General features: G+C 43.3%; 1 protein-coding gene across 9 annotated transcripts in view; it reads right to left on the reverse strand.

The window, feature by feature from the left end:
• Positions 1-19,283, reverse strand: part of SPOCK1 (SPARC (osteonectin), cwcv and kazal like domains proteoglycan 1) — a 551,382-nt gene that overhangs the window by 172,809 nt on the left and 359,290 nt on the right. For 8 of the 9 annotated variants that reach the window (XM_077138526.1, XM_077138532.1, XM_077138533.1 and 5 more), the window contains one exon: positions 12,434-12,548. In XM_077138526.1, the coding sequence (XP_076994641.1) occupies positions 12,434-12,548 (115 nt within the window). Of the gene's footprint in view, positions 1-12,433; positions 12,549-18,891; positions 18,949-19,283 lie in introns of all 9 variants that reach the window. The other variant, XM_077138528.1, reaches the window with a different exon arrangement.

Genomic DNA, 19,283 nt, shown 5'->3' on the forward strand with positions numbered 1-19,283 from the left:
GCCACTACCCAGGGCGAAGATGCTGAAGCCAAGAGAGTGACAAGGACAGAGAAAATACGTCACAGGGCTCAAGAGGAAGGTGTGCCTTTGCCTGTGGACATTCCTTCAATTCCAAAATGTATTCAGCGTTTGCTCTGAAATGGCACCGGGCTGGGCACTGGGGGGTGGTAGTGATGGAGGCATGGAAGGGACTATCTTACACAAACACACAACAACACAAGACTGGAAAAGCAGACAGCTGAACAACCCAGAGCACACTCCCAAAGGATATTTGGATACTGTCAGCAAAAGAGACCACAGGGACGCAGAGAATGGAGAAATCGTGTGTGGCAGGAGAGGACAGGCTAATCTTTCAGCAGACTGTTTGAATAACAGAACCTTTTTTTGACATCGCACTACCCAGCAAACTCCATTTTCCTTAAGGCTAGGAATCTAGTCTCTTTTGTTTACCTCTGTGGCCTCCGTACCTAACACAAGTCTGGTACACAGTGGACACCCAGGAGATTTTTGTTGGAAGATAAATAACTAATGGGAAAGCATGGCCAGGTCAAATGAAGAGGCCAATATATCACAGCAATGGAAGATGGAAATGAGGATCCAGACAGTCCTGGGTTTGAATCTGGCTCTGCTTATCAGTAAATATGCAAGCAAATGAAGAACATCTCTCCCTGCCTCAGGTAACTCATTTGTAGGGAAAAAAAAAAATCAATTTCACAAAATGGCTGAAAGAATTTACAGATGCAATGCTGAGCGTGGTGCCTGGTACAAACTACAAACTCTGCAGATGATGCCTATTTTTACTACCTGGGAGAACACTCCAATCTGGGAGAAGAACAAAGTATATCAGTATACCTTACATATCTTATATCTTCATCCTGGAGAGAGATCAGGTGGATTTTTGTTTTTTGCACAGGCAGGCCCCGGGAATCGAACCTGGATCTCTGGCACGGCAGATGAGAGCTCTGTACTGAGCCACCACGGCCTGCCCAACAGGTGGATTTTTAAAAGTAACATTTAAAACAGTCCAGAGCGAAACGGTGCTGGAGACTAGGCTGCTGTCACAGGGGTCATGTTTAAAAGATGGAAGGGATGGGAGACTCTTCTATGTGCTGTCACTAAAAGAGGAGTGCTGACTTCTTTCTCTGCCGGGCTGTGATTTCAGAGGACGGCAGCTCCCAGCACATTCAAAGGAAATCATGCAGAAGATTGAAGGAACATGAAGCTACATCTCAAGAAAAAAAGGCCAAAGGGACAAGCAATATTTAGAATTCAAAAGCTTAGGAAAGAGGACTTCTGCTAGAGCAAGATGAAGGCACAAGATGCTCCAGGACTCCATTCCCCCACAGAAGTTTTGGACAGGTAGGAAAACTGGCAGAGTCATCTTCCTCAAACCTCCAGGAAACAACTAAAGGGTCGCAGTAACTGAGCGAATGCTGAATAAAGAAAACACAGCAGTGGAAGCTTGGGGTGCCTTGCTAGCTCCTTCCTTCTTCCCTCACACCCTCCCCAGTGCTCTTAGCCAGGTCCCTAGAGGCGTTCTGGAGAGAGCAGAGTAACTAACCTCTCTGCGCAGCTACGAAGGTAGCTGCATTTCAGTGCCAATCTGTATCGGGCGTTTACGTACTGAACTAGTGCACTCATCTCTAGATTTCCCTCCTAGAACCTGCCCTGCAAACAGAAGCAAACTGTGGACAGCTAAAGCAGCATAAAAACATTCAAATCGAAGAGGCCTAGGGCAAAGGATTAAGGGCTCGAAGACATACAATAGAGTACACAGAATTGGGGGTGGGTGGTGTCTATTGCATAGGGAGTAAAGGGGCATTTGGATTCCTGTAAATGAGGGAATTCTGAAGGGCATAGCACAAGACACAGTCTCAAAAAAGACAAAGAGGAAACTACACTTTGCCCTCAGGCTGATCTACTTTAGAGAAGGGCTAAACTCTGAATGAGAGCATCAGCCAACATATACAGTCAATTTGAAAAGACTGTGAAAGGTGTACTTTGCATTGGTTGGTTTGTTTTCTTAATGCTTGGCACTCAAGGAGTTCTCTGTCATATAATTACCTGGACACAAACTTAAGGAACAGAAAGCTCAGAGACTGAATCACAGAGTTAATACTCTAAAATATTAAAATTACAGTGTACTGATAAAGGTATACTTTATGAATGAAAATGAAAGAAACAGGAAATGATGACCCATCCAAAAGAATAAGGTAAACCTTCAGAAACCATCAATAAAGAATACAAGACTTTGGACATACAAAATGAAGACTTTAAAAAACTGATCCTCAATATGCTCAAAGAGCTAAAGGAAAACATGGAGAAAGAACTAAAGGATTACAAAGCTACAGTGGTCAAAACAGCATGGCACTTGCACTAGGACAGAAATACTGACCAAACGGAATAAAATGGAGAGTTCAGAAATAGACACTCATATTTATGATCAATTATTTTTGACAAGGCTTCCAAGTCCACTCAATTGGGAAAGAATATTCTTTTCAACAAATGATGTTGGAAAACAGGGTTGCATATGCAAAAGAACGAAAGGGGATCCCTATCTCACAACATGTACAAAAATTAACTCAAAATGGACCAAAGACTAAATATCAGTGCCAGGGCTATAAAACTTCTAGAAGAAAATGTAGGGAATCATTTTCAGGATCTTGTGTTATGCAATGGTTTCTTAGACTTTACACCGAAAGTACAAGCAACAAAATTTTAAAAAATAGACAAAAAGGGAGCTCCTCAAAATTAAATACTTTTTTGCAAAGGGCTTTGTCACACAAGTGAGAAGACAACCTATTCAATAGAAGAAAATATTTAGAAACCACATATCTGAATTTACAGATCCAGAAAACATACAGAAATCTTAGAAAATAGAGAGAAATCTTACAACTCAATGATAAAAAGGTAAACAACTCAATTAAGAAATGGGTTAAAGACTTGAAGAAGTATTTATCTTAAGAGGGTACACAAATGGTTAAAAAGCACATAAAAAAGATGTTCGGGCGGGCCGCGGTGGCTCAGCGGGCAAAGTGCTTGCCTGCTATGCCGGAGGACCTCGGTTTGATTCCCGGCCCCAGCCCATGTAACAAAAACGGAGAAACAGAATACAATAAAACAAGAAAATGTTTAAAAATGTTTCCCTTTCTTCCTTCCTTCCTTCCTTCTATCCTTCCTTCCTTCTCTCTGTCTTTCCTTTAAAAAAAAAAAAAAAAAAAAAAAAAAAGATGTTCAACATCACTAGCTAGTAGGGAAATGCAAATTAAAACCACAATGAGTTAACATTTCATACCCACTGGAATGGCTACTATTAAAACACAGAAAAATTACAGGTGTCGCAGAGGATGTGGAGAGTAGGAATATAAAATGGTACTGCAGCTGTGGAAGACAGTTTGGCAGTTCCTTAGGAAGCTAAATATAGAATTACCCATGACATGGCAATCTTCTGGTACATACCCCAAAGAACTGAAAGTAGGCACTTGACACAAAAATGTGGTATAAACATATGATGGAATATTATTCAGCTACAAAAAGGAATAACGTCATGATGCATGTGGAAACGTGGATAAATCTTTAGTACATTATGTTGAGTGAAATATGCCAGGCACAAAAGGGCAAATATTGCATGATCCCACTGATAGGAACTAATTGTAATAATCAAACTCACAGAGTCAGAATCTAGAAAATAGGTTACCAGGGGATAGACTGCGATAGAGAATGGGAAGCTGGTGCTTACTTTGTACAGAATTTCTATCTGGGTTGTTGTGAAGGTTTGGAAATGGATGGTGGTGCTGGTAACTATTGTAAGTATAATTAACGCTGCTGAATTATGTATGAGAGTGTAGTTGAAAGAGGAGGTTTTGGGTCATGTGTGTTACTAGAATGAAAGACGATGACCCGTGGGACTGAACAACACAGTAAACTCTGCTGTGGACAGTGAACTACAGCTAGAACATCATTATTACAAAGCATAGGTTTAGTATAGGTTCCAGAACAAATGAAAGAAACAGGAAATGATGACCCATCCAAAAGAAAAGGTAAACCTTCAGAAATCATCAATAAAGAATACAAGACTTTAGACATACAAAATGAAGACTTTAAAAAACTGATCTTCAATATGCTTAAAGAGCTAAAGGAAAACCTGGAGAAAGAACTAAAGGATTACAAAGCTACAGTGGTCAAAACAGCATGGTACTGGCACTAGGACAGAAATACTAGCATAAGAACATTATTTCATGAATTATAACAAATGTATGACACTAATACAAGGTATTGATAACAGGATGCCATATAGGAAAAATACGCCTAATGTGAACTATGGACTATATTTAATAGTACCATTTTAATATTCTTTCATCAATGGTAAAAAGGTACCACACTAATGTAAAGTATCAAAAATAGGAGGTTATATGTGAACACTGTATTTTTAAGTAACTTTTTCTGTAAACCTACAACTTCTCTAATTTAAAAAATAACTTAAAAAAAAACTAAAGGATATGAGATAAACAATGAATGAACAATATAAGAATAACAAGATACACACAGAAATTTTAAAAAGGAACCAAGCAGGAATACTGGGGTAGAAAACCACAATAACTGAAAGAAAAACTTCCCTACATAATTTAACAGCACAAGAGAGCTGGCAGAAGAAAGAATCAATGTACAGGAACGCAAGACAATTAAAATGATTCAAACGGAGGTACAGAAAGAAAAAATGATGAAAAAAGTAAACATAACCCAAGACACCACTGGGATATCATAAAGCATAATATAAATATTATAGGAATCTTAGAAGGAGAAGAAAGAGAGAAATGTGATATGCTGGTTTAGAGCTAAATACCCCAGAAAAACATGTTCTTATATTTAATCCATTTCTGTGGGTGTGAACTCTTTGTAAGTAGGATGTTTTGATGAGGTTACTTCAGTTAAAATATGATCCAGTACTAGGATTAAGACACATGCCCTCAATCAAGATAGATCTCAATTCTAGTACTGGATTCCTTCATGAGCAGAATGAAATTCAGACAGACAGAACGCCACAGAGGAACAGTCAGACACTGGATGTCAACAGACCCTGGAAGAGAAGGAAGAGGCCGCCATGTTCACTGCCGTGTGACAGAGGAGCCAAGGACCAAGGATTGCTGGCAGCCAGCGCCAGAATGCCAGACCTTGAGGAGCGGGCATTGCTTCGATGAGGCCTTGATTTGGACTTCTCCTAGCCTCCAAACCACAAGGAAATAAATTTCCATTGTTTAAACCAACTCAAAGCATGGTGTTGGCTTAACAAGCAAGGAAACTAAAACAGATTTTGGTACTAGGAAAGAATGGTGCTGCTATTTCAAATACTCAAAATGCAGAAATGGTTAACTGAGCAATCGGTAGAGGTTGGAAGAACTGTCAGGTGCTCGACAGAAAAGGCCTAGATTGCTTTGAAGAGACTGTTGGTAAAACTCTGGATGCTAAAAGTAGCTCTTATTTGGCCCTAAAAGAAAATGGTGGCTGTGTTACTGGAAACTGGAGGGATGACCCTGTTTTGAAGCAATAGAGAACTTGGGAAAATTGGGTTCTGATGTCAGATGGAAGGCAGGACTTGAAAGGATGAATATTTAGCTGAGGAGATTTCCAATCCAAGTGTGGGAAGTACAGCCTGGTTTCTCCTTGCAGCTTATAGTAAAATACAAAAGGAAGGGGATAAGCTGAAAACTCAACTCTTAAACACAAAGAAACCAGAAATGGATGTTTTGGAAAATTCTGAGCCTATCCAGATCGTGTGTTCTGAGATTAGGGCAGAAGAGGTCCATTAAGGAGTGACCTGAGCTCCCTGGAGATTAGGCTCCGTGTGAGGTTTAACTGAACGAGGGTCCATCAGCCACTTCAGGGGAAGTCGGGAACACTCACACACTGTTGGTGGGAATGTAAAACGGTGTAGCTGCCATGGAAAAGTTTGGTGGCTCCTCAGAAAGTTAGTATAGAATTCCTATATGACCTGGCAATGCCACTTACAGGGGTACATCCAAAAGAAATAAAAGCAGGGACTCGAACAGATATTTGCACACAAATGGTCACTGCTGCCTTATTCATAAATGCCAAAAGATGGAAGCCACCCAAACGGACATCAACAGATGAATAAATGAACAAAATGTCCACTGACAGATGAATGAATGGATCAAAAAAATGTAACATATACTTACAAAGGAAAATTATTCACACATAAGACGGACTAAACTTGCATAACATGCAACAAAATGGATGGACCTCGAAGTCATCTTGTTGAATGAAATAATGCAGAAATAAAAGGAGAAATATTGTATGGTCTCACTAACATGAGATAATTAGAATATGCAAATTCATAGAGTCAGAAACTAGAATGCAGGTTAGCAGGGACTGAGGTGGGGAAGGAAATGGAGAGTTAATGCTAGCACAGACATTCTTTTCGGGGGACAGAAAAATTTTGATAAAGGTTGGTAGTGATGGTAGCTCAACATTGCAGACATAATTAACACCACTGCATTATATATTTGAATGTAATTGAAAGGGGAAATTTTAAGTTGTATATATGTTACCAGAATAAAAACTTTAAAAAATCATAGAACTGGGGATTTAGAAAGCCTTTTTGACCAAAAGGGAGAAGAGAGAAATGAGACAGTTTCAGTGGCTAGGAGATTTCAGAGTTGAGAGGTTATCCTGGAGGTTATTCTCATGCATTATATAAATATCCCTTTTTAGTTTGTGGCGTATTGGAGTGGCTGGAGGGAAGTACCTGAAATGGTTGAGCAGTGTTACAGTAGCTTTGATTCTTGAAGAAGATTATATAATGATATAGCTTTTACAATGTGACCGTGTGACTGAGAAAACCTTGTGTCTGGTGCTTTTATCCAGGGTATGGACAGATGAGTAAAAAAATAAGGATAATAAATAAATAAATAATATGGAGTGGACAATGTGTAAAAAAATTGGGTAGATTGAAATACTAGGGTTCAATGAGAGGGACGGCTAAGGAGTATGGGATGTATAAGTTTTTTCTTTTTTCTTTTTATTTCTTTTTCTGGAGTGATGCAAATGTTCTAAAAATGATCATGGTGATAAATATACAACTAAGTGATGATATTGTGAGCCACCAATTGTATACCTTGGAAGGACTATATGTATGTGAAGAGTTCTCAATAATAATATTTTTTACAAAATCCATAGAACTGTACAATGCAAACAATAAACCCTAATGAAAACTACTGGCCACAGTTAACTTTTTTTTTTTTAATAAAGAAAAAGTTAAAAGAAAGCAAGACCAAGAGAAGAGATAGGACCCATTTTACATGGGTACCAGGAGGCTAACCTTAGGCCAATAGGGAAAAGTTAGAGGGAGGCAGATTTCAATGGGAATCTGAGTTTCAAAAAAGTCCCAGTGCAGGCAAGCAGTAGAACAAGTTTGGAACATAGATCTGCATCCGCATAATTCCAGTGCCCTGCTGCTCTCTCTACCTCTCAATTATAAAGGCGGAAAAGGGAGAAGAGCAGAACATGTATTGAAATCACCTTTCTCCCATCCCCACCCTATCAAACCTCATTCCTGACAGGCAGCCCATCCTGTCTGCGATTTCTTTCTTTCGTTTCTTTTGCAGGGCTGAAGGCAGAAGCAACCTGAATTCAAAGGCTCTTTCCATCATTTGTAAAAGCCCCAAACCATGAGATGGACAATGATGGGAATTGAGTGGGGATAAGAGACAAAGGCTTCCCAGGGTCCTGAAGAAGAGGGAAAGTCCTCAGTTGTGGTGGTGGTTTTGAACTGCATGTACCCCAGAAAAACATGTTCTTAAACTTAATCCATTCCTGGGGGTGTGAGCCCATTGTAAGTAGAACCTTTGCTGACGTTACTTCAATTAGGGTATGGCCCAACTCAACCACAGTGGGTCTTATTTCTATTACTGGAGTGCTTTAGAAGCAGAATGAAATTCAGACAGGAGAGGGAGACATGAGAGGGAGACATGGGAAGCAAGAAGCAAAAAGCCAGTGGAACTCAGAAGAGAACAGAGGGGCAAGAATTAGCCACCCAGTGCATTGCTACAGGCAGAGAAGCCCAGGACCAAAGTTTACTGGCAGCCAGGCCCAGAATGTGAGTTTTAGGGAAGAAAGCATCCCCTTGATGACACTTTGATTTGAACTTTTCCTAGTATTAAAACTGTGATTGGATAAATTCTCATCATTTAAACCAATCCCCTGCATGGTATATGCTTCAGCAGCAAAGGAACTAAAACAGCTGGGAAGAAGAGGATATCAGGTGCTATGCCCTAAGGACATAACAAGACAGGATCTCAAAGGCAATGGTGGCATGGTAGGCCTGGGGAGGCAGGACCCCAAACACCAAGGTGCCTAGTCCAGCAAACACCCCTGTACTCCATATAGGCATAGAAGTGGAGAGCCCCTGGCCTGCAAGGGATCTCAGGAGGTGAACCTGGAGAAGACATCTATGACAGCCAGTGGACTAAAGATTCAGTCCCTATTTTCCTAGCTACAAGTTTCCTGGATCACAAGGTCACTCCAGGAGGAGAAAGATCCCTAGTAATGACCAACAAAGGATTTTCTGATCATTTGCTCAGATGGGGGTTCAAACTAGGAATACCACTGATTTAAAAGAAATAAAGACATTAAGCTACTAGAGCTAATAAATGAGTACAGCAAAGTGGCAGGGTATAAGTTCAACATCACTAAACCAGTAGTGTTTCTATATATTATTAACGAGCATTCTGAGGAGGAACTAAGAATAAAGTTCATTTATAATAGCAATCAAGAGAATCAAGTATTTAGGAATAAATTTAACCAAGGACACAAAAGACCTATACCTAGAAAACTACAAGAAATTGCTAAAAAAAAAAAAAAAAAAAAAATCACAGAAGACCTAAATAAATGGGGAAGGACATAAGATGTTCATGTATTGGAAGACTAAATATCATTAAGTTTGATTCTATCCAAATTGATTTATAGATTCAATGCAATACCCATTAAAAATCCTAACAACTTACTTTGCAGAAATAGAAAAGCCAAAAACCAAGTTTATTTGGAAGGACAGATAGTCCCAAATAGCTAAAACTATCTTAAGAGGAATGAATTGGAAGGTCTCACACTACCTGACTTGAAAGCATAGTACAAAGCCACAGTAGTCAAAAAAGCACGGTACTGGCATAAAGATAGATGTAGTGAACAACAGAATCAAATCGAGTGTTCAGAAATAGACCCTCTCATCTATGGACAACTGATCTTTGATAACACAGTGAAGCCAACTCAACGGGGACAGAGCAGCCTCTTCAATAAGTAGTGTTTGCAGAACTGGATATCCATAGCCAAAAGAATGAAAGAGGACCCATATCTCACACCTTATACAAAAATGAACTCTAAATGGATCAAAGACCTAAGCATTAGAATTAAGACCATAAAACATCTAGAAGAAAATGTAGGGAAATATCTTATAGATCTTGTGACACCCAAAGTGTGAGCAATGAGAAAAGAAACAGATAAATGGGATCTCCTCAAAATTAAACACTTTAATGCTTCAAAGGACTTTGTCAGGCAAGTAAAAAGGCAGCCTATGCAATAGGAGACAATATTTGGAAACCATACATCAGATAAGGGTTAAATATCCAGACTATATAAAAAGGATTCTACAACTCAACAACAAAAAGACAAATAACCCAATTAAAAAATGGGAAAAAGACATGGATAGACACTTTTCAGGAGAGGAAATACAAACGTTTAAAAAAATATATGAAAAGATGCTCACCCTCACAAGCTGTTAGGGAAATGCAAATCAAACCCGCAATGAGTTATCTCATACCTACGAAAATGGCCATTATCAAAAAAACAGAAAACTACAAGTGCTGGAGAGGATGTGGAGAAAGAAGCACAATTATTCACTGCTGGTGGGAATGTAGAATGGTGCAACTGCTCTAGAAGGCATTTTGGCAGTTCCTCAGGAGGCTAAGTATAGAATTGCCATATGATCCAGAATCCCTTTACTATATTTGGAGAAACTGAAGACAAGGACACAAACTGACATTTGTACACTGATATTTATAGCAACACTGATGTTGTCAAGAGATGGAAACAGCCTAAATGTCCATCAACAGATGAGTGGCTAAACAAGCTGTGGTATATACATACGATGGAATGTTGTGCAGCTGTAAGATAATAAAGTCATGAAACGTGCAATAACATGACTGAAACTTGAGGATATTATGCTGACTGAAATTAGTCAGAAACAAAAGGACAAGTACTGTATGGTCTCAATAATATGAACTAACATTAATGAATGAACTTTGAGAGTTAAAGTTGAGAAAACAGAGGGTGGAGATCGGGCATTTGATGCTGAAAGACTACAGGCTGTGCAACAGGACTGATTGTAAAGATACAGAAATGGATAGCACAATACTATCTGATGGTAGTACAGTACTGTAAGTACCCTAAACAAAGCTGAGTGTATGGTTGAGGGAGGAGGGCAGGGGGCATGTATGCCAATAGAAGGAAAGACAGAGGATAAAGACTGGAACAGTATAACTTAGCAATGCCTAGAATGGACAATGAGGGTGAGTAAATGTACAAATATAAGAATGTCTTTGCATGAAGGAGTACAAATGAATGTCAACATTGCAAGGGGTTGAAAATGGATGGTATATAGGAAAAGGTACAATCAATGCAAATCAGGGTCAGTAGTTGACAGTAACCTTGTAATATGCTTCCATTGAATGTAAGAAAGGCAATATCCCAAAGCTAAATGTCAGTAAGAGGGGCATCTGGGGGAGGGGTATGGGATTTTTTGTGGAAGAAATGGAAACGTCTTCATTAGACTGTGGTAGTGAAGGCATGGCTATGTAATTATACTGGGAACCAGTGATTTTTTATTAAGGTTGGATTTGTATTAAGTCTGAATAAAACTGTTTAAAAATGAACACAGGGATACAAGTTCTGGAGAAAATGTAGAGAAAGAGATACACACAGTCACTGTTGGTAGGGAAGTAGAGTGGTGCAGCCCCTCTGGAGTACAGTGTGGCAGCTCTACAGAAGGCTAAGAACGGGGCTGCCATACGATCCTGCAACCCTGCAGTTAATGTATACTTGAAGGAACTGAGAGCGGGACATGGATGGACATTTGTACACTGGTGTTCATGACAGCAGGGCTCCGCTAGTTTGCAATGGATGGAAGTGGCCTAAGGGTACTTCAACTGAGAAATGGAAGGGGGAACTGTGGTGTATACATATGATGGACTACTGAATGGCTGCAAGAAGAAATGAAGTTGTGAGCATGCACCGATGACAGTATATTGAGTGAAATAAGGCAGAAATGAAAAGACAAATATTATAATGCCCCACTAATAGGGAATGACTATAATGTGCAAACTCTGAGAACTGAATTCAATTCTTGCAAGCTTTGGAAACTGCCAATTGCTTGGGCCAGGCCCTCAATCTTGGGACTTGCTCTTATGAAACTTAGTCCTACAGAGGAGAAGTAGAGCCTACTTATCATTATGCCTAAGAGTCACCCCAGAGAATTTCTTTCATTGCTCAGATGTGGCCTCTCTCTCTAAGCCATTTCCACAAGTGAACTCACTGCCCTCCCCCCATACATGGGACTGACTCCCAAGGGCGTAAATCTTCCTGGCAATGTGGGACATGACTCCTGCGGATGAACCTGACCTGGCAACGTTGGAGCAACAAAGACTTCTGGACCAAAAGGGGGAAGAGAAATGAAATAAAATAAAATTTCAGCAGCTGAGAGATTTCAAATAGAGTTGAGAGGCAATTCTGGAGGTCATTCTTATGCAGCATATAGATATCTCTTTTCAATTTGGGGGGGGTACTGAAAAAACTAGAGGGAAATGGCTGTAATTGTTGAACTGTAATGCAATAACCTTTATTCTTGAAGACGACTGAATAACTATAGAGGTTTTAAGGTGTGTTTGTGTGATTGTGGAAACACTTGCAACTGACATTCCCTTGATCCAGTGTATGGACAGGTGAGTAAGAAAAGCAAAAGACAATAAATAAGCAACAGGAAGGTACGGAGGGGTATTGGATGCTTTGGGTGTTCTGTTTTTACTCTTATTTTTCATTCTTATTCTTATTTTAAGGGGGAGTAATAAAAATGTTCAAAAATCAATTGTGATGATATATGCACAGCTATATAATGATACTGTGAACCATTTTTGGGGGTAATCATTGAATATATATATCTTGTTTTTAAAAAATTTAAAGAAACTGACATTCTTTTCACATCCGTGCTTGAGAATCAAGATCCACCCCCTAGCAGAACAGGTACAAAACGCACTGTGTAAAACAACACAAACTCTGCGTTGCTCCCCTTTCCACATCCCCCAGTCTGAGATTTGGCACTCCAAATGGGCCAGCTGGAGTGTGCCCTCCAGGCAGCTCCCTCCCAGCTTACCTGGGGAGCAGGTGCTTGCGGCTGACACAAATGGCAGTCTGGTAGTCCTGGGTCACACACACCTTGTGGAGGCTGCATTTCACCTTCAGACAGGGGTCCTTGGAGGGGTCAAGGGCTGGAGGGAGAGAAAACAAGAAAAGGACAGTTAGGACCTTCAGGGAAATTTTTACTACTACTCAAATGAAAGAGGTGGAAATAAACCAACCATATGTTTGCACTCTCTGCTGCTATCCTTGGCGGGTGGGAACTGGGATAGAGACCCAAGCCAGGGGCATTTTGTATCTACCGCACGTGTCCTACTGTAACATCATTCCTTTGTGCTTCAGTGAGCTTCAGCTTTTTCACCTCGGGCAAGAATGACTTTTCAAAATCCTTTAGAATCATATGTGATCTAATGACTAAGAGCTACCCTTTTCCTCTTGGGTTATTTGTCTGGCATTGCTTTTGAATGTCTTCATCCATGCCTAATTTTACTTATTTTCTATAACTCAAAAAGTCCTTGAGGACAGAGTTTTGTTTGTTTGTTTTGCTTCAGTTCAATAAACTAGGTATCGACTATGCACATAAGCCTATTGTCAGTTTTGTGAAGAACTTCGAGATGCACAAGCCAGCTTTTTTGCCCCAGAGAGTTAAAATGTAATAGGGGAATAAAAGCTTACACATAAATATTTATTGTGCAAGACAGAATTAGATAAAGGGTCGTGATGGGCATATAAGATGATAACAGAGCTCAAGAGGGAAAATAGAGATCAATTTCTGGGGCAAGGATTAGTGAAGCATTAATATGTGAACTGGATCCCAAAGGATGGGCAGGATTTTGAAAAGCCAAGACAGAACAGGCCATCCAGGCAGGAGAACCAGCCTGAGAAAGGCAGAGAGGTATGTTTGGGGAATCATAAATCATTCAACCTGACTATCGAGTGTGGTTTGTGGTTGGGAGTAATGACAGAGGGGAAAAGGTGATTCCGCCAAATAACTCCAGAAAGGGCCCTGAAGACAGCACTACATGTGAGGCCACATTTTCTAGACTAGGCTGAGAAGCTGGCCCGGGGCTAATCAGCACTCCGCAGGCTCATCATTGGCAGAGAAGAGGCTTCAAGGAATTCTCTGCAAAACAAAAGCAATCGTGCCACCTCCAGCTGCAGGGCCTAAAACCTATCAGACAGTAAATCTTTCATAACTGCTCATCATGGCCAGAGAAGGCAATGTTTTCTCATATTCTCCCCAAGCAAACATTTGGCTAAACAAATTGGCATCCCGAGCAGAGACAGCAAAATTGTGGTGAGAAATGCCACGGTCCCCTTAACTACGGGCTGTCTTGGCCATCGTGTCTTTTCCTGCACCTAGTGGGAGTCACGAGTCCTCCCATCCTGCTCATGCTAAGAATCTGCATACAGTTTTCTCCATACGGCTGCTGGGTTCCTCAAGGGATCTGCACACACAGCCTCAGAGGGCATCACCGCAGCTTGAACAGCTCTGGGCAGCTCATTCCACTGCTGCAGCATCTCAGCAGGGTGTGGAGCTGCTCATTATTGACAGGGACCAGGATGAGTTTTAGGCCCGTTGGGATGGCAAGACTCAGGTCCTGGCCCCAGGGGGACACCAGGCAGAGCCTCCTCTCCAAGGGACGTGCCCGGATGCCTGGAGCTTGACAGGGGCACCCAGATTACAAGATAACGAGCTCAAGGGATAGGATGCTCACTCCCCACTCGCACGCTGAGGGCTGCACACTGGGGTCCTGTGGCTGCCCTGAGTCCTTCCAAGCTGGGCTTTCCAGAACTTGTAGCAAGAGCTTTCGGGCCCCTAGAGGAAGCCTCGTGGTGCCTAAGCACATCCACGTGGGAAGCCAGGGAGTTGTTGCAGCGTCAGCCCAGTCTGGTCCCTCACTTCCAGGGCTACACCCTAGCCAGCTCTGACTTGCTTCCCCACAGTTGTCCAAAAGCCCCAAAGGCACATATCTACCCTCCAACTTGAGCAAACAATTAAGGATGATTACCAGATGAGCACTAATGACAAGCCCATGTTGTCCCCTTGCTGCCTTTTCTCACACTCGTGCTCGTTCCTACAACCAAGACACTTATGGTGCTGAAGAACTCTGGGCACCAGCAGCCCCAACCGCGGTTACCAGCCGAGACATTTTCCCAGTAGGTGCTAAGGGCCGCAGAGCTCTCTGGGTTTCCCCTTGAGTGGATTTCAGAGCCTGAGAATGAAACGTTGCTCTCAGATGATGGCTGTAAAAATCTGCAGTATTATACAACGGGCTTTGTGGCAAAGTACAGATTTTACGGTTAGCTTCCTTTTGCTTTTGCAACCAGCAGCCCAGACATGTCATGCCCACTTTGCCACCGGGTTGGTGGGAATGGGCAGTGTGGTCACAAGGGAAGCGAGTCAGCCGGACTAAGGGCAGAAGAGCAGAGTCGGGCTCTAAGGCTGCTAGACTGGAACCCTGGCTCTGCTGTGTACCCGCCTTTCCCACTCCAGCTTCCTCTCTGTAAGATGGCGCTGATAACCGTGCCTACAGCATTTGCTGGTTGTCCTGAGGGTCGACTGGGTGATCATTTAGAGTGCTTATATATTAAGCTACCTTCTATGTGCTTGTCACTGTTTTCGTGTTTGTATTTTGTTCCCAGAGTGAGTAATATACCCTCACAGTAACAAGAACCGTAGCTAAGACTCGCTAAGTGCTTCCCTCACCCAGGCAGTGAATTAAGCCCTCTAATTGGATTATCACAGTTAATCCTCACCTCTACCCAAAGAGGCAGCTGCTACTAACTGCCCATTTTACAATCAAGGTATTAGAAGCCAGGAGGTTGTGAGAGGTGCAGGGGCATCTGAGGCCTGCTCTGCTGACTCCGGAGCCCCAATTCCTTCCCACCCCCTGAGACCACCAGCACCAAAGCCACTGGGCGCTCTGAGATGCTGATTGAACACCATGGACTTTGAAGCCCCGGGCATATGCTTCAGGGTCTTCCTGATAGAGCCCAGGTGAGAGGCCCTCAGGGCAGGATAAGACATCCTGGGTAGAAGCAAGGGGCAGTCAGGGGGCTGGGACTGCGGGGGCTGGGCCCCCCCACCCGCCCCGGCACACACAGAGGCCCTGTCACCAGCCCAGTGGCCCCTGGCCCCGTGGATGGGGCGCCTGGCCCCTGGCAACTCTTTCCTGCTGCAGCAACCACCCAATGGACACAAACATCAGGAACAGCAGGTCTAGGGGCCGCCATTTCAACTCAGTCCGGATTTACATGCTGTTTCTGCAATCCTGCCAGCAGTCAGCCCACTACTGGGCTGATAACTGCTACCGCTCACCCTTCCTCTAATTCTTTACATTAACATTTCCTTAAGAAAAATCCAACCCAAAATTATTAATAAGTAAAAAATTGTCATTTAACTCTGTATACATACTTAACAATTTACTTACAGAAATCAATTCTGCTAAAAATTAGCTGCTGTGGTCTGAATATTTTAAACATGCCTGAGAATTTAGGGCACATGAACTTCACAGAATAACAGAACAGTAACAAATCAAGCTGTCGGTATTTATTTAATCACTACAATGCATTTTGTCTTTGAAAAACAGCAATCCTGGGATTGAAAGGGGATGGGGAGGGTAAAAAGAGTGTGTCATTTCCATTTAGGTGCAGGCCTCCCCCATAGGCTTTTGCTAACAGCCCCAAGGCTCACGGTGACACTCTTGAAAGGCTCCCATGCTGGACGGGACACACCAGCCGGCCGCGTGCGTGGCTTCACCTTCTACAGAGGACGATAAGAGATTAGAATGTGGTCTGTGCAGGTGGGAAGAGAGCTGAATATAGTGGCCAGACGGAGAAGCTTCCTTGTCCTGGGGTTCATGCTTTCTGGAAACTGTGCTCCAAGGCTCTTGGAGAGTCAAAATCAGCAGAGTCACAAACCGGGCCTGGGCTCTACTGGCCCGGACCCTGCCTGAGCCGCTGGGGGCCACAGCTCCGCACCTAGACCGCCTCGGGCTGACCCCAGCGCTCTCTGCCAGGCCTGTCCGCGTGGGCCTCACACCCACAGCAGGGGCTGCCCCTACACCACCACTGATACCACAGAGTCATTTCATCCACCTGCAGCCTCGAGGATGCTCAGACTGCTCTCAGACTATGATGACCCCCTCCTTCCCCGCACACGAACACGGTGTTTCCACTACTGATGGAAGCCCACCTGGATGGGCCCCACACTGCAACCACCATCATCATGCCCCTCCTTTACCCTCAGGCTCCAATGCACTCAGTGTGCCCACTGGCTCCCTGGCGAGGTGTGCTGGGGTGTGCCTCGGCTGTCTCCCTAGATGACCAACCAGCTCCTGTGGACAGAGGTGGCCCCTCCGCATGGTTAGCCTGGGGCCCTGCCCCCATCAGAGCCCAGAGGAAGCTGCCGACTGGCCAGGTGGAAACTGCAGCTCTGCAGGGGAGGAGGGGGCATGGGGAGTGGTCCTCCAGAGCTTCTCCCCGTGGGTCCCCACAGGCTGCCCTCCCTGTCTTCTGATGTCTTCCTGAGAGTAGCAGCCCTGGTACTCTCCAGCTTTTATTTTAGCCAGAAATGATCAACAAGCACTGGGCCAAAGACCAGCTAAGAGTGAGCTTGAAGCTCTCCCCTGTGCATTCTCCTGGTGCCCAATCATCTCTCTTCCACCTGCCTCATCTGGGTTGTTTACTAAAATGCAGATTCTTGGGCCCCAGCCCTATCACACTGAATGAAATCCTCTGAGCTGGGAGCCCAGACCAAGCACCCTGCAATGCCCACACACACTAGTACTTGAGAAGCACTTAAACAAATGCCTGACCAGGATAGCCCCTCAAAGTGTATAGGCCCTTCCAGAATAGTGACCCTGTGCTTCTGCCTGTTTCATATTTCCAGTATGTTCTGGCAGAGGGCTACGCAAAAGGCAGACGAGTACGGAATGTGGGGTGAGAGGATGCAGCAACCCCCAGGAGTTGGCCAAGCCCTGTGTCCCCTCTGTCTCTTTCATCACAATGCCTGGAGGACTTATTTGGATTTAAAAGGATAATGTACCTAGCACAGAGCAGATACCCACAGAAGGTGAATTTCATCTTTCCTGCCCATACACAGAAACCCATCAAGTGTCATGTGGCACATGACATTTGCCCAATGATTATTTCTTAAAATGATTTTTACAAAAAACTTTCTCAGGGAAAAATAGAAGAACGAATTAATTTAAAGAGAGATCTGCTGAGCTGTAAAGAATGGAATTCAAAAGCTAGTTAATTAAAGCTCCATATAAGTTGTTTTTTAATTAATTTTATTTTTTAAGCTGCCTGCTTGGTCTCAATTAAGATACTGATATTTAAATTATCTGAATTGTTTCTCAACTTGCTTTTCAGTTTGACGAGTTATTTTTTAATTGTCTACATTGATTTAAAAAGCCTGAATCAAGTCTTTTTTGCTGAAGTTGGGGACATCCTAAAGGCTAACTGACAAAGAGGTCATAACATCCATAACAGGAGAACAGGATACCACCGCTTCGGTGCTGAGATAAGAGGAAGGTTCCATCTTGTGAGACACACAGGGTAGTCACACCTGCTTGTGCTGATTCAATTAGTATTTGCAGAGCACACCCTTTGCAGACTGGGGGGCGGCACTTCCAGAGTGAACAAAATGGCCTTCCTGCTGCCCAGGAGCCTGCAGTTCAGGAGGGGAGCAGGCAACAGGAGAAGCAAGTTCTGAGCGCCATGGGAGACAGGTGAGGTACCAACCCAGCCTTTCATAGGGTCAGGTGAGACCTTCTGGAAGGACTGGCCTCTACTGAAAAGTGGGTTTAAGCCAACTAATTGTATGAGTAAGAATACACCAGATAAAGGAAAACTCTTTCTGGGAACAAATGAAGAAGTCTGGGGAATGGAAGCATTTCTCTGGGCTGGGGGCAGGCTGGAGCAGGGGTGGTGCATGATCAGGTTGGAGAGAATGGCAGCTCATCATCACGAAGGGCGACGAAACCACAGTGAAGACTCAGATACGACACAGAGGACTGCAGAGATCTGTGGCTTCCGAGTTCCATGGTGACCACCAACATGGGCAAACCTGGTGGCCTTCCACACACCCTTCCATGCCAAAGAACAGAGGCAGGGACAGGAAGAAAGACCCCTATGTATGGATTTTTCATGGAAAGTGGCACTTTAATAAGGACAGACATTCTGCACAATCTCATCCTGCAGCGAGAGGGAGTCAGAGCTAGAGAGCCCAGCGGTCAGCTCTCAGAGCCTCCCTCCCCTCCCTCCTTTGAGAGCTCCCCTTGTGCCTCTCTGGGGGGCGGTGAGCACCCAGGATTCTGGGAGGCAATAAGCCTCCTGCTGAGACCAATACACAGAAGGCTGATACTTGAGCAGCAGTATGCACCTGTCATCTACTTTGTGGACTCCCAGAAGCTTCTTCAGACAAAAGGTTGTGCAATTCACAAAAGTCGGCAAATCCATGCCTACCTGTTATCTCCCTGTTGCTTTTAAGCTGAGTTAAGCTCATGCTCATCTGAGGTTCATCTGCAAAGCAAAGACACTTCCAGTGATACATTAGGAGAGACTTAATGGGTGACTGACAAAGAAATTACTCCAAACTGCTAAAACCTCGTCAAGCTAAGATCCCAAACATTTATTACAGCTTGTCTTCCCCATGGTAACCAGTACTTGCATCTTGTATATCCTCTCTCCAGAGGGGTTTGTTTACTAGCTGATGACAGAACCTCTCAGAATATAAAATAAAAGACTCTGCCCATAGGATTTGGTTGGAGCCAGGGAAGAGTGGCAACTTTGAAAGCCTCCCTAGCCATTCTCAGCTTTACATTCAAGGGCTTGGCCAAGGTCTCTGAACAAAGGGG

This window comes from Tamandua tetradactyla, chromosome 20 (assembly GCF_023851605.1).
Source record: "Tamandua tetradactyla isolate mTamTet1 chromosome 20, mTamTet1.pri, whole genome shotgun sequence".
Lineage (NCBI taxonomy): Eukaryota > Metazoa > Chordata > Mammalia > Pilosa > Myrmecophagidae > Tamandua > Tamandua tetradactyla.